Below are 21,152 nucleotides of genomic sequence, written 5' to 3'. Positions count from 1 at the left end.
TTCTAAATCACAATTAAAAACAACAAGTTGACCAATGACCTGTACAGATTGTAAAAAACATAAGCAGATAACATGTAAACATCACTTACACTGCACAGAGCATACATTCAACATTAAATAACATTCAACATTCAAACAACATTTCACTGAGCATCCTTTTGCAGAAAAGCCTGGGAGAATAGATGAGTCTTTAAAAGAGACTTGAAGACTTGAGAAAGTGAACACCAAAGTGGAGGAAGTTCTTATGTGTAAAGACAAGCTGTTCCAGAGCCTCAGGGCTGATTCTGCAGAAACAACTCCCCCCGACAGTTTGTGTCTCGACCTAGAAACAGTCAAGAGTTTTTGGTCGGAGGAGCTTAAGGTGCCATTTTGTAAGGTTTTTGAACACCGTTGTGTGGCCGCAGTGTATGAAAACCACCAGCCACAAAAATGATCTGTGGGGTATTTTGAGATAAAACAAATTCTCGTACACACTATTTAAAATATTGTAAAATCACCTCTAAAATATCTTGATGAAGAGTACTGTTGTGACCAATCGTGCATGGCTGTTTAATGATTTAAAAAACAAACAGCAAGATTTAAAAATCAATTCTATTACGGAACAACAACCAGTGTTAAGGTTACAAAATGGGAGGGATATGGTCCCGTTTCTGAGAACCAGGGCTTGACCGTAACACCCGCCAAATGCGGGTTGATTTTGCTCGTGGCGGGTAACACAGTGACAACTAGCCACTTTGGCAGGTTGAATAATCGGCAGTGTGTGAGTTGGAGGTTAAGTATAAGTTTAGCACAGATATATTTTCACAACGCAAGCTTCTAGAGGTCACACAAGTCTGAAGTAATACATTTAGGTAAATGGGTGCAGAGCCAGTGGTAGTTTTGTAGGCAAACATCAATGCCTTGAATTTTATGCCAGCAGCTATTGGAAGCCAGTGCAAATTGATAAACAGAGGTGTGAAGTGTATTCTCTTTGGCTCATTAAAAATTAATCTTGCTGCCGCGTTCTGGATTAATTGTAAAGGTTTGATAGAATTGGATGGAAGACCTGCCAAGAGAGCATTGCAATAGTCCAGCCACAGAACAAGAGCTTGAACAAGGAGTTGTGCAGCATGATCCAAAAGAAAGGGCTTGATCTTCTTGATGTTGAATAAAGCAAATCTGCAGGATCGGACAGTTTTAGCAATGTGGTCTGAGAAAGTCAGCTGATCATCAATCATAACTCCAAGGCTTCTGGCTGTTTTTGAAGGAGTTATGGTTTATAAGATCTCACCACCATAAATTCTCAAGATGTGTTTTTAAAAAGTTGAGCATACATAAATTTTACATGGCTTTCTAAACATCCATCTCTCTTGTTGAGTCCAATGGTGTCCCTCTAGAGAATGTGCAAAATATGCATTCTGTGTGAATGGCTTGGTTCCAGTTTTTGATGTAAACAATGTCTTGTGATTTCTTTTAAATAAAATACCTTCTTTTGAGGTGGACTTTGAGCTTTGTGAATGCAGGCAGAGCTTGTTTTTCCCCTCTAACAGCAACTTTACAGACTAACTAAAGTTGAAAAAGCGTAATAGGACCCCTTTAATAAAAAATAAGATAAATAAAGTAGAATGTAAATAAAAAAAAGTGCTAGAGTTTGTATGTCTTCAGGATCATTAAAAAAATCAGAAGATGGTATGATAAAGGTTGCCCGATTTGAGGATTCTGCTGTAAAATAATGGTTAACATTTTGCTTGTGACTTAGTGATTTTGATATGTTGATAAAGGATATCTCCTTTTATTTTTGGCTGTAGAGTCCTACTGGGATGGCAGTGCTTTTGAAACAGATACGGATCTGCCGGCTGGATGGATGAGGGTGCAGGACACATCAGGCACCTACTACTGGCACATCCCCACAGGGACCACGCAGTGGGAGCCACCTGGACCCCTGGAGGAGAGAGCAGCCAGCACCTCACCTGCGCTCACACCTGCTGACCAGCCTCAGGTACACACACACCTAACACATCACCCAAACCTGTGTGCTGTTCGTGATACACCATCAGAAGAACATCACACATCCCATAAACACTGCAGCCCACCCAAACCTGTGTGCTGTTCAGGATACACCATCAGAAGAACATTATAGATCTCAGGTTCCCAACATCAGTGTCATTGTACCCATGTGAGTGCTGATGTCTTTAAACATGAACATGTTTGTATTTAGATGACATGGAGCGGTGTTTCTCACCCAAACTCATTCACTGAGGAAGAGCACTGGCAGGTAGGGTCATAATGGAGTCACAGACAATCTCATTCTGTTCCTGTAAGTCCATGTAATGCATATTTATTGTTTAGAAGGTGGACGTGGCTTCTGATGAAAGTCTGAAGGAGTTTGAGGGAGCGACTCTACGTTATGCCTCCATCAATCTCAGGTATAAGATCAGTTACACACTCCTGAAGCTGAGTGTTACACTGTTATGTCATATCTACATGTACATTTTATTGAATTTATGAATTGGGCAGACACTTACTATCTAAAGTCACTTAGGTTGCGTTCAACTTAAGTTCTGAGTAATCGAGCCCATGATCTTGGCATTGTAAGTGCCAGGCTATATTGTTCGAGCAGAAGGAGCATTGATCCTTCTCTCTGTGTCATCTTCCTGTTGTGCAGGTTTTCTCAGTCTGAGGAGGAAGAGGAACAGACTTCTTTGAGCAGTAATGAGGGGGCGAAGGTAAGCACACAGATGACGGAGCACATACACTACACCAGGATGCTTGTTTGCTCAGGGTTTGCTCTCGTGTGTTCAGCAGTGCTTCGCAGTGCGTTCTCTGGGCTGGGTGGAGATCTCAGAAGAGGAGATGGCTCCTGGAAGGAGTAGTGTTGCTGTTAATAACTGTATCCGACAGCTGTCCTACCAGAAGCACAATCTAGATGACACCGCTGGCATCTGGGGCGAGGTTAGGCTTATGTCTGCAAATTACTAGAATTTGAATGAATGAATGAATGTGCTTCAACAATTCTTTTTTTGTTTTGTTTTCAGAACAAAGAACATAATAACATTGCAAAAACGTAATATGAATGAAATAACTATCTTTTGCAAAAGAAATTGCAATGTAGGTCTAACACTGTTCTTCAGAAAAATCCATCAGGTCTTGCACATTCTCTGGTTATCCAGCATATTCTGCATATTTGTCCCTTTGCCAACAGTAAGACTATGACCATCTTTTTCAAACCGAGGTGCAGAACTTTCACTGATGTTCAAGAAGGGTGATGTCCAAATCTTGCTACTTGTGCTAATAAAAAAAAAAAAATCCTTGTTTACGCCTATGCCTTCCTATCAACTCCCTTGGCCCTAATGGCATACCCTAGGACAGCGGTTCCCAAACTTTTTTTCCTGTTGCCCCCCTTCTGTGTCCCAACCGGGTTAGCGCACCCCCAATCCCCACTTTAAAAAAAAAACGCAACAAAGCTTTCTTTTATCGCCATATAAAGAGTCATGTTTAATCATGCGCAAATAACCGGAACACGCATGACAATAAAAACATCAACAAAGTTTCAATATAATGCAACAAAGCTACGCACAAGCTTCCACTTTTAAGAGGACGAGTGAGGGACACAGGCTCAGTAACAGAAAGCACGGTTATTTGCAGCCGTGTAAAAGAAACATTGCAGCAATAGACTAGGCCTATTAAATGACCATGGAGCTAGCAGCAGCATCATCTCAACCCGGCGGCCCGTCACAAATTCAAATGCGGCCCACCATTTTTTTTTTTCAGTTTTACAATTAAAAAAATTTTTCAATTAATAAAAAAATGTACTTAAGAAATATAAGCTATAGCCTAATGTTTTTTATGTTAAATTATTTTTTCTTTCATACATTATTTTCAGACATGAGCAGACCTACTCACATAACGTTACGCATTTAACACATACAAGCGCCCACTTTGGCAAAATTCAATTCAAATAGTCATCAACAGCCATTAGTTCGGTAAAATTGAGCATCAATGGACAAATTTGTTTTTAAGGTAGAAAAAAAATAAATGTGGAGAATGCCAGTGAATGAACACAAAAGAATAGTTGCAGTATCAGTAGTGAAGGAGGATTTTTGGTTTGCCCCACAACTCATTAGAATAAGTTCAAGCAAATGGGAACACCATATACTAGGCAGCAATCATCCTTAATTGAAGAAATGTGGCACAACATCTCTGGAGAGAATCTCATATTATTAAATTCAAAAGTGCTTTCCATATTTGGATCAACATAGGCTATTTGTGAATGCAAATTTTCTGCAATGTTGCGCGTCAAGTCATGCTCCTGTGCGCATCTTACAGACTGCATCTTAAAACCTCTGTTAAACTTTCCCAAAGGTAGGTAGGCGTGACGTAATCATCGTCAAGGGAGAGTGTGTGCGGAGGCTCTGAGAGGACGAACGCGTGCCCCCCATTTTTTTATGACCGCGCGGACAGGTGCGTGTGGTCAGTAGGCATCAAAAGCACAATTGCACATGTGGAGGCATTGTGAAGAAGCCCATTGCTACTCGAACCTGTGCAATCTGTCAATAAAAAGAATGTAAAGACAGCCAGATGTGCAATAATTCTGGGCAGCTGTTTGTTCACATGTTTGTTGTAGAGCGGACCATCAGCGTGCGCTTTCGGAAGTATAAATGGAAGTCCGCGTATGCGCTGGCCGTGTCCGCGTCTGGATTGCTCATGCGGAAAGTATAACACAGGCTTTACAATTACAATTGCAAGATACACAACATAACTAAGTTGCAAAGAGCATAGGCTCAAACATGAAATAAAATGAAAGAGGATGCATTTGGAACTTTTCGAGTGCAGCGCAAAATTAAATTTTAAATTTTAAACATTAAATTTTCCCTCTCGCGCTCCCCCTGGTGGCAGCTCGCGTACCCCTGGGGGTGCGCGCACCACACTTTGGGAATCCCTGCCCTACGACAAGGATGATTACACTGAAACAGATCCTTGCGCAGATTTGCTCAGGAGAGTTTTTTTTTCCCTGGACCTCAAGGATCCATACCTTCATATCCAGATACCCCCCGCTCACAGGCGATTATTGAGATTCGCATTGAAGGGTGTGGCTTTTCAATACACAGTCCTTCCCTTCAGGCTGTCCCTGGCCACCTGCACTTTTTTACGAAGTGCATGGAGGCGGCATTCTCTCTTTTGAGACAGATGGGAATCCAGATTCTCAACTACCTCTACATCTGGCTCATTCTGGCCTAGTCAATCACAGAATTAATATTACACCTAACCCACCTCCTCAGCCAAGAGCAAAAGCTGAAAGCAGCGCATATACTGAACCAAGGAGTGGACATGTTATCAAGGAGCAGTGTCCCCTCAGGGGAGTGGATGCTCATTCTGCAGATGGTTCAGAGGATTTGGGAGATCTTCGGTGAGGCTGAGGTGGACATCTTTGCCTCAGAAGACAACTCTCACTGCCCAATTTATTTCTTAAAGACCAAGGACAAGTTGGCCCATGATTGGCCCAACCACCTCCTCTATGCTTTTCCCCTGATCTCACAGGTAATCGGGCGAGTAAGGGAACAAAAACACAAGGTTCTCTTGGTGGCCCCCCTTTGGACAAACCAGCCATAGCTATTAAAGACAAACTCCGCTGTCGATAGCGGCCCTTTTCAATTCCATATCTGCTCTCTCAAGCAAACGTGACATGGCACCATCAGCCTGACTTATGGGCCTTGCACCTCTGGCCGCTCGACGGTAGCCATTGAGCCTCTCAGAGTAAGTCTTAAACACAATTTCAGAGGCTAGAGGCCCGTCTACCAGATGCCTCTATACCTTGAAGTGTTCTTTTTTTTTTCTCCACTTGGTGTCTTAATCATGAGACCCTCATACTACTTATTTGACAGAGGAGATGTCATTTCTGCAGGAGCTGCTGGATAAAGGATGTTTTCCAGCTACACTCAAGGTCTATGTAGTGGCTATAGCAGCCTCTCATGCCCCTATTGTGGGCCAGTCAGTGGACAGAAACAGCGTGGTTATCCACTTCTTACGGTGTGCCAGGAGGCTGAATCCGCCTGGTCCCCCTTCTGTCCCTTCATGGGATCTGCCCACTGTGCTTCTGCCTTTGAGCCACTTCAGTCTGCCCACATTCTGTTGCTATCACCGAAGACTGCCCTGCTTTTTGGCACTGGCATCCTTAAAGCCAAATAGGGGACCTGCAGGCGCTCTCCTTTAGCCATGCCTGCCTGAAATTTGGGCCTAAGGTCATCCTGGTCATACTGGTTACTTACCTAAGGTGCTCTCCACTCCATTGTGAGAACAGGTCATTATGCTCTCCAATCTTCCTCCCCCCATCAGAGCTCTGAGAATATATATTGAGAGTTCTGCTCCTTATAGGCAGTCGGAACAGTTCTTTGTCAGCTTCAGTAATCGTACCAAAGGGCTTCTGGTCACAAAGCATAGACTCTCTAGACAGATAGTAGACTCCATCTCGTTTGGGTACTCAACTTTTTGTTTGGACCCACTTGACTAGAGGCATCACCATCACCGTTCGTTTTTAATACACTACGCCAGGGGTTCCCAAACTTTTTAGCCCGCGACCCCATGATAAATGCGCTGCTGCCCCGCGACCCCCCCCCCCCCCAAAAAAAAACACCTCTCGTCGCGTGAAATGTACAGCAAATCGATTTTATGCCCAGTCTCAAAGCACACGAAGTTATATTTTATTGTTCTGCGTGCAAAATCAGTGTTACAATTCTGCATGAGCTGCTCGATATCCACCTGTTCTCTCTCGGAAAGTAACTGTGCAGCTATGTTGGGTTGAACTCGTTCATTATTCTGCCATCAGGAACCAGTCGAGTAAGTCTGAGCTGCTCACACGCGTGCTCACACCCGTGCGCGCGCACACACACGCGCACACGCGCGCGCACGCACGCACACACACACACACTCATGCTAATCCGCTAGACGTGTCACTTTATGCTTTCCATGGTGACGCGTCATTGCTTGTCACGTGACATACCGCAGCAACAACAGAGCTGAATGAATGATCTGCTTTTGTCATTTTTCCTTTTTTATTCAAAATATTAACAAATTTGTTAGATATGGCATGAAATAGCTGATATTCCGATTGTCAAATATATGCAAGTGGAAGTGTTTTGTTTTTTTAAACACCTTTATAACGATCGCATTAGTTGAGCTGTATGCGCGATGGGCGCCGCCATCTTAGTTTGTGCCGCAGACGCAGTTCAGAGAATCAGATCTGTTGGATTTACAACACGTGAATTCATCCACTTCTCCCGAAATACATAAAAGTAAGTGGCTGGTGAACTGGGAGAATAATGGAGTAAACTTTAAAGTTACTTACACAATGTGTATCTGATATGAATAAAATGTGTCTAATTATAATGAAAAAGATTATTATTGCCTCTTCCTTTGACATCAGTGTGTATTTTACAAACTCTAAATGTATTGTTTTTTCTAGTACTTATATGTCTGAACCCTAAAATAAACATTATGTGGTTGAAAACACTGAAAAGTTGTGATGACAGCTCTGAGCGCACTTGTCTCTGGCTCAGCGCCAGCCAACTCGCGAGAGCACATTTGAATTTCACGTCATGCACTGACCGGTGTGGTCGTACACTCCAGGGACTAGCCTAGACTGATCACACCGGTGTGATCGTACGTGCGATGCGAAAGAGTTAAATTACTTGAAACAAAAATATATAAAGCCTATATCGAAATCATCTCGCGACCCCTGCGCCGGGGTCCCGCGACCCACCGTGGGGTCGCGACCCCTACTTTGGGAACCACTGCACTACGCAAACCAGTGGGTGTGCAGTTCCACTGTGTGAATAAAAAAGTCTCCGTTCAAGAGAAAAAGCTTTTTTCCATATGCATCCAGCAAGATGCAGTACTCATTCCCATATCTCGTCCGTCGGTCCACGGTTACACTTAACAGAGTACAATCTCCTACCATAGAAGTTCAGTTTGCTTTACAAGGTGTTTTTTATTGAATGCAGCATCTTTTTCCTTATTCAGAGAACATGGGTTACTCAAGTAACCCAAGACATTCTCTTTCATAGGTTCAATCAATGCTACATAGCGATGACTCAATGAGAATGATACACCACACACACCAAGCTAAGCACTGACACTTCTAGCCTGAAAGAAATTTGGCCAGGCTAAAACCAAATGGCTAATTCAAGCAGCAAGAAGCCGGGAACCAGGAGCCAGATCTAAATCCCATTTGTTATACCTGATAAATGTGTGAGAGAAGAACCATCCTGCTTACACACAGATCCTCCAAGGATCTGCTCTGAAAAGAGCTCAAGAGTCAAGTCAAGTAACCTTTATATATTTATATATATTTATATAGTGTTTTTAACAATACAGATTGTCAAAGCACTTTATTGTATTATATAGGAAAACAGTGTGTCAATATTGCAAAATGACAACAGTAAACACAAAATAGTATCAGTGCAGTCAAGTTCATGAAATCGCTGGATATTAAGTGTCCCCAACTAAGCAAGCCAGAGGTGACAATTTAAGATATTTATTTTTTTTGTGACTGTGGTCCGGTACGGTTTGCTGCTGATGTGAACGCAATCGTACCGAATCGCAGAAGTGAACTGCTTTTAATGACATACTATTCGATAAAAATGTGTGTTTGTGTGTGTGTTTCGCTCACTTTCCTGATGAGCGTGATTGATTCGCTGTAAACCGAGAGCTGTATATGTAATTTCTGTTCACCTTCAGCATTCTTTAGAGCAGTTGCAGTAAATTCATAAGATAGTTGTAAGTGCAGTTATGTACCAAACCCACCCATTGTTTAACATTAATGTTATGAAGAGACAACAATACTTTTTGTGTGTGAAAAAAAAAAAGTTATTAACAATAAAAAAAATTAACTAATTAACAAAATGAATTAGTCTCATCTACTTTGGGTGTGTGTTCACTACTGTGTGTTTATGCAATGTATGATGTGTTCTGACTGATTTTGTCATTAAGTGTAGGATTTCAAGGAGATGCAAAAGCGCAGCACTTAGTATGCCTTTGTTTGTGTTGCTGTGTAGGGGAAGGAGATGCTTCTGGTGCTGGAGAATGAGTCTCTGAACCTGATCGAGCCTCACGGTCGAACGCTGCTGCACTCTCAGCCCATCATCAGCATCCGTGTGTGGGGAGTCGGACGTGATGATGGCAGGTATGTCTGTGAGCAGGTTAAAGGGTAAAGAGACACTGAATCTGAAACATTTGCCTCATGTGTAAGACCACAGACTGACAGATCCACAATTATACAGGAAATAAATTGGCTTTTATGTTTTCATCACTTTTGTAGCAACTGCACCACTGCCTGAAGCTGCTTATTTTTATATGATTAGAATCTTGCTGAATAATAATGTTGTGTTTTTGCTCTGCTTGTCCTGCTGCATCCTGGATCCCAGAGAGAGGTAGTGTGTTACTGTACTGAATTGTTTGTTCACTTGTTTACTTGTTACAATACTAAGCATAATGCACTTAAACATTTAAATTCATAATTTTCACACCCACGTGTTGATTAGACTTCTGTCTAACACAAGGACAGTTTGGAGGAATGTTTATCTCTCTTTTACATTCAACAGCTGTTCATACAAACATACCATAGCTGTTCAGCTTCTAAATACAATGTTAATGTGTAATGCACTATACTATTTTTCTTCTGAATGCATGTGATGGCTTGTGAAAATCTTCCGCTCTAGTGCAGCTCTACAATATTATTAACTCTTCTGCTTTTCTAAATTGAATTAGTTTGAGAGCTTTAGAAAAAATCCGAATTAGATAACATCATAGTCTTTTGGACTAGATTGGTACTTAATTTTTATTTATTTATTGGAACTTGAAAACTGTAGTGACTGTGAACTACTGTTGTCTAGAAAAGATCTGTTTAAATATTCAAAGTGTCACAAGATGACATTGCTAATTCGTTAGCATATTTATGACATCATTGCATTGTATTTGCATACTGTGGACTGTCATCCCTTTACAACTCTCTGCTTCTTTTCTACTCTGTGAAAAATATATTGTTAGTATAATATAGTGACTCAGTTGTGGTCTATTAAGTCTAAATGTTAACCAGCAGTCACTTCCAGGTCATTTACTAGTCAATGCTGTGTACTGCTAAAATATAGACTTGTGTTTTCTGACAAAATTACCATACCCATGATACTTTAAAGAACGTGGTAGTGCTGTGATTTACTTATATGGGTGAATAAAAAATTATCAGCAGTGCAGAGCGCATCAGACTATACATTCACTTAAAGGATTATTAGGAACACCTGTTCAATTTCTCATTAATGCAATTATCTAAGCAACCAATCACATGATAGTCGCTTCGATATATTTATGGGTGTGGTCCTGGTCAAGACGATCTCCTGAACTCCAAACTGAATGTCAGAATGGGAAAGAAAGGTGATTTAAGCTCTTTTGAGCGTGGCATGTTGGTGCCAGACGGGCCGGTCTGAGTATTTCACAATCTGCTCAGTTACTGGGATTTTCACACACAACCATTTCTAGGGTTTATAAAGAATGGTGTGAAAAGGGAAAAACATCCAGTATGTGTCAGTCCTGTGGGAGAAAATGACTTGTTGATGCTAGAGGTCAGAGGAGAATGGGCCGACTGATTCAAGCTAATAGAAGAGCAACTTTGACTGAAATAACCACTCGTTACAACCGAGGAATGCAGCAAAACATTTGTGAAGCCACAACACGCACAACCTTGAGGCGGATGGGCTACAACAGCAGAAGACCCCACCGGGTACCACTCATCTCCACTACAAATAGGGAAAAGAGGCTACAATTTGCACGAGCTCACCAACATTGGACAGTTGAAGACTGGGAAAATGTTGCCTGGTCTGATGAGTCTCTGATGATTTCTGTTGAGACATTCAGATGGTAGAGTCAGAATTTGGCGTGAACAGAATGAGAACATGGATCCATCATGCCTTGTTACCACTGTGCAGGCTGCTGGTGATGGTGTAATGGTGTGGGAGATGTTTTCTTGGCACACTTTAGGCCCCTTAGTGCCAATTGGGCATCGTTTAAATGCCACGGCCTACCTGAGCATTGTTTCTGACCATGTCCATCCCTTTATGACCACCATGTCCCCATCCTCTGATGGCTACTTCCAGCAGGATAATGCACCATGTCACAAAGCTTGAATCATTTCAAATTGGTTTCTTGAACATGACAATGAGTTCACTGTACTAAAATAGCCCCACAGTCACCAGATCTCAAACCAATCTTTGGGATGTGGTGGAACGGGAGCTTCGTGCCTTGGATGTGCATCCCACAAATCTCCATCTACTGCAAGATGCTCTCCTATCAATATGGGCCAACATCTCTAAAGAATGCTTTCAGCATGTGGTTGAATCAATGCCACGTAGAATTAAGGCAGTTCTGAAGGTGAAAGGGGGTCAAACAGTATTTTAGTATGGTGTTCCTAATAATCCTTTAGGTGAGTGTATATATTTAATTAAATCACTTTGTTTTGTCATTTGGTAATCACACGAGGCCAAATTGTACATTTCTATTGTATGCGTATAAATTGTCCAAACCTAGTCGACATGAGCTAATAATTATTGAAATATATTAATCACAGGAGTATTTCAATATTTTTATATAACAATATATGTACAGTCAAAATATGATTGTCAAATTCACTTTATTTATCTTAATCCACATTCTTTGAATAATTTCCTACAATTCTACAAACAAGAATTAGTGCAAACACAAGATGTTCCCTTTCATAGGTTTACTTCGGCACTTACACCCTCCTTTGATTTGACGGTAGTCTGTGGCCTGTGTAGAATAATACTAGCACCACGCACTGAGGCACTGCTTCCCTGACTCCTCATAAGGACACCTTCAGGAAGACGATTCATCTGTCAGTGGATGCAGCATTATATTTCTTATGGATATTTGGAGTTTTCTTGTATTTAATGGTTCACACTGAGAGGTCCTTGCTCAATATTTGTGCCCAAGTTCAGAAGCTCTGAATGCATTAATCATTTGGATGCAATGATGTCCGTCCAGCCAGAGACTCAGTTCAGTTTGTATGAGGGTGTTCTTACTACCGTAGTGCACATTCGCCCCGCGGGACACTGTCGTTCTTCCAGGATCACAAAAAGGGCTTAATAAAGTTCATAAATCCATTATAAAATTATAAATAAACTTTATTGTAATGAAAATACACAAGAAGGCTTGAAGAACTAAAAATATACATATACTGCCATATTTGTGTGCTTTGTTAGTGACGTTGAATCAGTGAAAGCAGTTCAGTCTTCTGTGTTCAGCTACAGTGATAGAGATTTCACTTGCATGATTCCCCTCTAGCCTTCGGATGGAGCAGTATTTACTACTGATCACAGAACAGTGCTTCACTGACAAACTTGGCTTGGAAAAAATGCTGCCTTTGCTAAATCATGATTCCAGTTTAATTTTGATTTCGTGCAGCCCTACTTTGGCCCGAGGAGTATCGTTGGAAGATATCTGTGTGACGGTGTGATGGTATAATGTCAGCTACTGATGCAGTGTCAGAGTATACCTTTGAAAGGGAATGTCTTGGTTACATATGTAACCTTGGTTCCCTGAATCGAAAACAAAATGCTATGTAGCTGACCATACTCCATATCTGCTTTGTATTCCTTCGTATGAAACCAGTCGATGAAATAGAGTCCGCATTCTTAAGAGGTTTCCGAGAAGTAATGCCTCAGTGAGCGGGGTTAGCTCTATCTGCCCATAAAATGGTGTGACTCTTTGTGGGCTCAGTCGTCACACCAGAGTGTGTTCCAATAGCATCAGCCATAATGTTGCATCTTGTTTCCTTTTCAGGGAACCAAGGTTTCACACACGTGTAAGACGTTTGTTACTCTGCATGCTTAAGTCTATGGGTGTGTGGATATATTGAAGTGATATGACAACATGCATATGTTTGTTTTTCTCTTGTCTCTTACAACAGGGACTTTGCATATGTGGCACGAGACAAGTTGACTCATGTGCTCAAGTGTCATGTATTTCGGTGTGACACCCCTGCTAAGAACATCGCCACAAACCTGCATGACATCTGCTCAAAGGTGAGGACATCATAGCTGCTGGCTAAAAATATTCATGTTCTTGATTAAATATCAAAGACATTGCTCTTTCAGCGCTCCAGACTTCAACCAGACCTTTCTTTCTGCCGGTGCAACACATTTTCATAAGCTCTAATTTCTGTTGCATTTGAGAAACATCAACAGCAAATGAAACGAAAGCAGAACTAAACCGTGCTGCGTTTCAGCTGTGCAGTGCAGACCCTTTATCAGGCCGAACCACGATACAAACAGGCTTGTCTGAGCTCAGAACTGCAGCCAGATATCGGCTATAGATATAAAGATATCGGCAGCCAGAGTTGATTTCGTGACACTGTTACTGCACAGAAGCATCAGTGCTGTGAGATCCAGTGAGAAGTGTTTGAATTCACCACACAGTGATCAAGTTACTGTGAGATCTAGTGAGAATCATTCAAATTCTACACAGAAATCTGTTATAAACCGCACTGACATACATCATAAAGTATCAAATCATCAGAAATTATGATTCAGATTTTGTCAGAATTTTATTGTCCCTTTTTTGTTTATGAAGTAAGAAATGTGTCTAACTTTTCTTCAATTTGCTGATAAATCAGACATAAGTACTGAAGCTGGTCAGTTCCATATGCAAGAAAAATGATGGAACATTTAATAAGAGTGGAATATGTAGATTTTTCACCTGTTACTGTTGTTAATAAAAGTACATTTTTTGTGCATCTTAAAAGGTTCACCCAAAAATCTAAATTATGTCATTAATAACTCACCCTCGGGTCGTTCCAAACCCGTAAGACCTCCGTTTATCTTCAGAACACAGTTTAAGATATTTTAGATTTAGTCCGAGAGCTCTCAGTCCCTCCATTGAAGCTGTGTGTACGGTCTACTGTCCATGTCCAGAAAGGTAAGAAAAACATCATCAAAGTAGTCCATGTGACATCAGAGGGTCCGTTAGAATATTTCTGAAGCATCAAAAATACATTTTGGTCCAAAAATAGCAAAAACTACAACATTATTCAGCATTGTCTTCTCTTCCGTTTCTGTGTGAGAGAGAGTTCAAAACAAAGTAGTCTTGATATCCGTTTCATGATCGAATCATTCGATGTAACCGGATCTTTTTGAAACAGTTCACCAAATCGAACTGAATTGTTTTAAACGGTTCAACGGTTCAATATGCATTACTCCACAAATGACTTAAGCTGTTAACTTTTTTGCTGTGGCTGACTCTCCCTCTGAGTTCAAACAAACCAATATCCCGGAGTAAATAATTTACTCAAACAGTACATTGACTGAACTGCTATAATATATATATATATATATATATATATACCAAACAATAAAGAATCAAAGCATGTTCAAATGCGCATGTTGTAGTACAGATTAAAATCAGATTTTGAAAATAAAATATTTATGTACTTGCCATTAGTGCTGTAACATCGACATCAACGCATCACATCACACTGTTTACATCTCAGATGCAGATGTGATGATGTGATATTATTAAGTGTCTAATAAACTCAGACTTGCTAAAGAACATTTCATTACGTCTCAGACAACTGTAAATTTGTGGCTACTGTGGTTTAATTATAAACGCTATCGTAAACTCATATTTACCATAGTAAAATAATTTTCTTTGCCTCTTTATCTTTGTATACAGTAAAAACGTCAACCACATTGGTTGAAAATGAATAAAGGTTGAAATATTATATTAGAAGCTGTACTTACATTTTTTTTGTAAAGTTATCCAAAGTATTCATTAGCTATTTAAAAAAAGAACATTAGATTAATTATTTATTGTAATAAAAATAATCGTTAGAGTAGTCGACAGAAAAAATAATCGTTAGTTGCAGCTCTACTTGCCACTGTGATAAACACCACTGCAAGGAACCGAAACTCCATCGGTGACAGAATGGAGAAAAAAAACCTTGGGAGAAACCAGGCTCAGTTGGGGGGTCAGTTCTCCTCTGACCAGACGAAACCTGTAGTTCAATTCCAGGCTGCAGCATGGGAATAAGAGAGAAACAGACTAATATTAGCGTAGATGCCATTCTTCTAATGATGTAGCAAGTACATTGGGTGTTATGGGAAGTTTTCTTGGTTAAACCATTTAAATCTATTTTAGAAATTAATAAAGCTACTTTATCCATTGGGTTTCCAGGGTAATGGCTGCATTTCTGCTGTTCAATGCCATCTGCTGTCATTCAGCGTAACTACTTCACATGTTCCACTATTCACTTGTTTACATCGAAAAATATTCTTAAAATGCATTAAAAATCTGAATAATTAGTAATATTTACTTACAGTATTTTGAAGTGCCAATGATAACAATATTGTGCATATTCATTACCGTGATATATCGCATTACCAAATACTGGCACATGTCTATCTTGGTAAAGGGTAATTGCAGTGGTTGGCAATGATGACAGACCTCCATAAGATGTTTCATAGTTTCCTTGTGTTTGTAGAGAGACACTTATGTTGGCAATGTTCTCAGGAGGTAAGACCCGAAAATGGCAGAATTTATGGCTGAAGTTACAGCAATAGTAAATGTGAAATCACTAGCTTGTCTTCAGGTACAGAGCAACCTCTAGTTTTCACTCTTGCTGTGCTCGTTATGCAGAAGGTTAATTCACACACTGTACCTCCAGGACAGTCCGACCAGTGCCATGTCCAGAATCTGGCCAACAATGAGGGGATTATGGGTGCATCCCCTCATTTTTTAAGCTAAATAATTACCAATACTAGATGTTTTTCTACTCATTTATTTTTACTCTCTGTATACACAAGTGTCAGTATTTCTATTTGTAGTTAACACCAGTGTGTCTTATTCTTTTAGATTAGATTGGATCAACCAGCTAGCCAGATTATGTGTTTTGTTTTATATAGTTTTGTCTGTGTATTTCTCTAGATAATGGCCCAGAGGAAGTCATCCAGCAGACTGAACCCTGACCCCTCAAGACTTGGGGACCTCCCCTTCCAGGGTAACTCATGACTAGTTGTTTGTGGGCGGTCTGCAGTACAGTATGTAACTGTTGACAGTGCTGGGGTTGACTACATGTTAATAATGTGTGCATCAGATCTTTTTCTCTCACCTTCTCCAGTGAGTACTGTGATGGATATTGAAATGATACCATCATGACTGAACGAGTCCTTTCTTCCTTCAGAGTTCCCAGTTCCCAAGAATGAGCTGGTCCAGCGCTTCCAGGTGCGCTACCTGGGTCGTGTGCCAGTGACGAAGCCAGCTGGTAGGAAGTCCTGATTAACTGCTATAATACTACACTGAATTATACTATGATACAAGTACACAAAGTACTAGTTTTACCTGCATTTTCCCCATTTTTGTGTGGCTATATCACACACTGTAAAGACTTAAAATAGCATGTGTGTATTTCATGTTTAAATCAAAGTTAGCTGCCTGAAACTGAAGTCATGTTGTTATCTGTCTCTTGAAGGCATGGATGTGATTAATGTGGCACTGGAGACTGCTCTTAACAGCAAAGATAAGGATTGGACACCTGTGACAGTGAACGTGGCGTCCGCTACACTCACTATTCTGACTTCTGAGGTCAGGTTTCTGTTTGCTGACATTATGTGGTACTTGAGCGTTATATGTAATGTTTAATTAGAAAAATTTGATTAGATAACAGCACTCAAATTTCTTGCCTCATTGTCACAGGCGGAGGAAGTTCTTTCTGAATGTCGTGTGCGTTTCCTGTCATTTATGGGAATTGGGAAGGATGTGCACACGTTTGCGTTCATAATGGCAGAGGGACCTGGAGACTTCATATGTCACATGTTCTGGTGCGATCCAAACGCTGCGAGTCTAAGTGAGGCCGTACAGGCCGCCTGTATGGTGAGTCTCGATGTGTGTGATCTATACCATCACATCTAGTTTTAGTCATATAGCACAAATAAAAACAACAGTAGCTGACCATGTACAAAAAGACAAAGAATACAAATCAGAAAAAGCAATCAAAAAAGTTTACATCGCGAAACACGATCAGAAAATCCAACTTGTAGTTGTAAGTCTAAGGGCCTCTAGTATGAAATGTTGTACAGAAACCATCCATAATTTGATTCAGTCATCTCTCAAATATGTGTACGTGTGGATTCATAGAATTAATGTATGCACAGAAAACACATGTATGTCTCTCAGATGTGAAATGAATGAATCATAAATGATCTTGAACTTGTGTGCAAATGAATGTCTTGTAAACAACCCTAATGAATGTCATTAACATAGAAAAGATCAGCAATCATCGTCCAAATCTTTTTATTCTGAAAAGCTAGCTCAAAGAACAGCTCTCTGATTTCCAGAAACCTGCAGTACTCTGACAGGAAAATGCAAGTGCTTCTGCTGAACCTGAAGCGCACACACTTTATAAACCAGGCCCTAAATCTCAGAAGCATCCGCAGACTTTGTTGAGATGACCTTAATGACAGAGCTTTAAAAACAAATTTGAAATCAATTCTATAACAAATTGGCAGCCAGTGCAAAGGGCGTAATACTGGGGAAATGTGTTACATTACTTCTGAAGAGCATGAAATCTGTGTTATTTTAAGTCATTAATTGCTGCTACAGCTCTCAAATCCCAAATGTGTATGCACTTTTTTTAAAGGTTAAAGCAATGCCGATCACTGTTGGTTGTTTGCTTCCTCTTTGCTCTCTACTGCTATGTATACTTAAGACAAAGAACATTTTTTAAAAAGTGTGCAACACTAGCCATGAACTCCCCAATCTCTTCCACATGTTCAGTGAAGAATTAATTTAACTTGCAGTAAATACAGGAAGTTCCTCTCCCAAATGTAAAAGCTTTCAGTAGCTCCGCCTCAAGCAGTGGTGTTTGGGGACTGTGCGACTGACCGGGGTGTTTGGGGAGACTTGTTCCATGTGTTTGTTTGATTCAGAAGTTCAGTTTGAATTAGATTAGAGTATAATCGGACAACCCTAGATGAAGCTGAAATGTGTTGCTGTAATGTTTTGAGTTCAGCTGTGTGTTCCTTCATTCACAGCTGCGGTATCAGAAGTGTTTGGACGCTCGGCCCCCCAGCGGTGGCAGCTCTTGTCTGCCCGGGCCGCCTGCTGACTCTGTGGCCCGCAGGGTGGGATCCAGCGTGAAGAAGGGGGTTCAGAGTCTGCTGGGGAGCTTCAAGAGATCTGGATCTCAGACACCCTAATGAGGAAAACACCTCCTCTGCAGTGCTCACTACAGATATGTTTAGTTCTGTGTGTGTTTGTGTGTTTTATGGCTCGTTCACACCACTGCGACTGTCCTCCTGCGGTTAGCAGGCAAAAGAACCAGAAGACACACAAGTTAAGCTAACAGATATTGCATCATTACAATCACATTTCATTAGCTTTTTCTGTTGGTTTGCATTAGCAGAAGTACTGCAGAAGTGATTTAGCACTGCTGGGTATTACCAAGATTGGATTCTCAGTGTAATGGATATTACGTGCACTACACGCTCTAATGAACAAATATTACGCATGCTATCAAAAAACACTAAAATTAGCTTATATACTATGCAATGGGCTTTTTTATTTTTGGTTCTTCCTCTGGCTTTGCATTGACGCTAACTTTTTTTTTCTTCTGAAAGAGCAAGTTATATGTTTTCTTAATTTGTCCTAATATTGCTTTGGAGTCCCCTACAACAAGTTTAAATGCATCTAAGGTCAGAAAACACTGTCATTTTACAGAGAGTCATTTGTCCATGATTTCGAAATGGTTCGTTCAGTTCTGAGCAACTTGTCTGTAAACCCCTCCCTTCCATAAGCCTGCTCTGCTCTGATTGGACAGCTGGCCAAGCCTGTGGTGATTGGCACAAAGAGGAGCGCTAGAGCAAGTTAGCTTTTTTAAGTTCTTAAAATGTTTTTGTCATTATTTTTTAACACGTATGCCAGCAAATTGTGCCCACAGCTAAAGTTTAGCTGCTAAACTGTAAACAAAACAAAACATTAATGGTGGATACGTTAGCCAAATGACTAACTGATGAAACAATACAGTCTGAAAATCTAAATGTCTACTGTAATGTCTGAAGAACGTCAGACAAAAGACGCTTTGTGTCTTAACTCGTCTCTACTGAGTATTTTACTCCCTGCATTAACCCTCTACTACATAAACAGTACTTTCACAATGCTTATAAAGTCTGTGCGCTACACTACATTCTTTATTATTAAGTGTAAATAGAACAACATCAGTCTACATTAATCGACACACTCTTAGGAAATAGTGGGTTCACAGCGAATTATAACTATTTCAGTGAAACACTAATATCGTGCTTTACCTGGGAACCTAAAGCTGCATTAGGTATACATCACATTACCACAAAACCACAAAAACTAGATATTTTGAGCACTCAATTGAAAATGTACACATAACGTATCAATCGTACTTACAGGTTGTGGTTGGGAGATGCTTGTTAGTCAGATAAAAGGCAAGATTAGAGAAGCAGTCCTCAGTAAAATGACGAGCACAACCAAAGGTTTGAATTGAATTACTGTGGTATCGTAGAACACAGAGAGTGTTCAGGAGGGGACTAATGTGTTACCCAGTGACATATACCGGTAACAGACAGAAGATCTGAAAATATAACGACTCGTTGAGGCGATTCTGAGTCGACTCTTTTCTTTTCATCATGCACTTTTTTGATTAAAACATTAGCAAACGTTTACATTGAAGGATAGCTACCTTACAAACTGCATGAGATACTTTTCAAAAACCCATATGACCAGCTCTTGAAGAACCCCAGAGTTCGTAACCTCTGTATGCTGTTTACCCTAAAAACACAGTGTGACTCTCATGTTCAAACCTGCACACATTCCAGAAGTCTGTTTCTGACTCCACTGTCTTTGACTTCATGAAAGAAATGCAGTTCCACAGATATTCTACTTGCCTTGCTTACCACAAGTCACAAAGCCTTTTAACTCCTTCCATTATAGTTGATGTCGATGTTTGTTAAAAATTAACTTAACTTATATTATACTTTACTGTACATTTACCCACTCTGTCAGTTTGTGAACTTAGACTATTTTATTCATTTGTAAAATAGAATTAACATATCCTAGTCTTCCAAAGTGTATTTGCTCATTAAGAAAGCCCCGCTTTAAATGAGCACATTTCTATTATTATTATTATTTTAATTTCTTTAATATTTTTGTTCATGTTTGATATGTTGGATGGCTTTATCTTGATAAACAATAACAAAAAGGCATTTTATGATCAAAAACACAAACTTCAACACAAACAAAATTCTCTTGAGGGTGCTCGGTTGTGTTTTTGTTTTTTGTCCCTCTTTTAAAGGGGTCATATGACGTTGTTAAAAAGAACATGATGTTGTGTATTTGGTGTAATGCAATGTGTTTATGCGGTTTAAGGTAAAAAAAAGAAACACATTTTCTGCATACTGAACATCTTTGTTGCCCTTCTATGCCCCGGCTTTCTGAAACGTGTCAGATTGTTTAAAAGCGTGTCGTTCTGGAAAGCAAGGTGTAGACTGAGTGGACAGCTATCCAGTGCATTGTGATTGGCTGAATACCTGCGCGTGATGGAAATGTTATGCCATACGGGGATGCCGTCCCCAGGCAACAAGACAGAACCAATAAAACCCATTACAAATTAGGCATTCGTTGCATCCAGTGGGGACATAATTTCTGATTATAAAGACTTATACTGTCTCTTTATGAGTTGCGTTGTGTATCATGTTGAGTAAAAATAAAACCATGTCTGCATTTGTGATCAGAGAAACAACAACCTCTTTTCTACACTGCTTAAAACTCGTGTTTGTATCATCAGTGGCAAATCCTTTAAATATAAGACATGTACTTACAGACTGTGAGTCAGAAGCGCCATACTGTCCTTGCAAAGTTGGACCTGCCCCACTATAGAACAGCCTTTGAGTACAGACCCATTGTAGGCTAGTCTTTAGGTTCAGGAAAAAGCCCTCCATAAAATGCGTCACATACTGCAGGCTTGAGTGAGGAACGGCTGGCGGGTTAGTGAAAGCCCATCCGGTGATCCACAGTGCGTAGATGTATTTCCTCAGCGACCAGCAGGGATCCTCTCTAGGCATGATGACACAACAAAACACAATGTCTCCAAC

At 40.4% G+C, this 21,152-nt stretch overlaps 1 protein-coding gene across 2 annotated transcripts in view; it reads left to right on the top strand.

Annotated features, from left to right (window-relative positions):
* apbb1 (amyloid beta (A4) precursor protein-binding, family B, member 1 (Fe65)) overlaps positions 1-20,368 on the top strand; it is a 41,019-nt gene extending 20,651 nt beyond the window's left edge. The window contains exons 3-14 of one of the 2 annotated variants that reach the window (XM_052567017.1): positions 1,788-1,978; positions 2,198-2,254; positions 2,329-2,405; positions 2,645-2,705; positions 2,785-2,931; positions 9,030-9,157; positions 12,950-13,064; positions 15,961-16,033; positions 16,217-16,297; positions 16,505-16,617; positions 16,729-16,905; positions 18,066-20,368. In XM_052567017.1, coding sequence (XP_052422977.1) covers positions 1,788-1,978; positions 2,198-2,254; positions 2,329-2,405; positions 2,645-2,705; positions 2,785-2,931; positions 9,030-9,157; positions 12,950-13,064; positions 15,961-16,033; positions 16,217-16,297; positions 16,505-16,617; positions 16,729-16,905; positions 18,066-18,230 — 1,385 coding nt within the window. In that variant the 3' untranslated portion in view covers positions 18,231-20,368. Of the gene's footprint in view, positions 1-1,787; positions 1,979-2,197; positions 2,255-2,328; positions 2,406-2,644; positions 2,706-2,781; positions 2,932-9,029; positions 9,158-12,949; positions 13,065-15,960; positions 16,034-16,216; positions 16,298-16,504; positions 16,618-16,728; positions 16,906-18,065 lie in introns of both variants that reach the window. The other variant, XM_052567016.1, reaches the window with a different exon arrangement.
* The last annotated feature ends 784 nt before the right edge of the window (positions 20,369-21,152 follow it).

Source organism: Carassius gibelio, chromosome B10, assembly GCF_023724105.1.
Source record: "Carassius gibelio isolate Cgi1373 ecotype wild population from Czech Republic chromosome B10, carGib1.2-hapl.c, whole genome shotgun sequence".
NCBI lineage: Eukaryota > Metazoa > Chordata > Actinopteri > Cypriniformes > Cyprinidae > Carassius > Carassius gibelio.
Note: the sequence above shows the minus strand (reverse complement) of the source record. Positions and strands in the feature narration are given on the sequence as shown.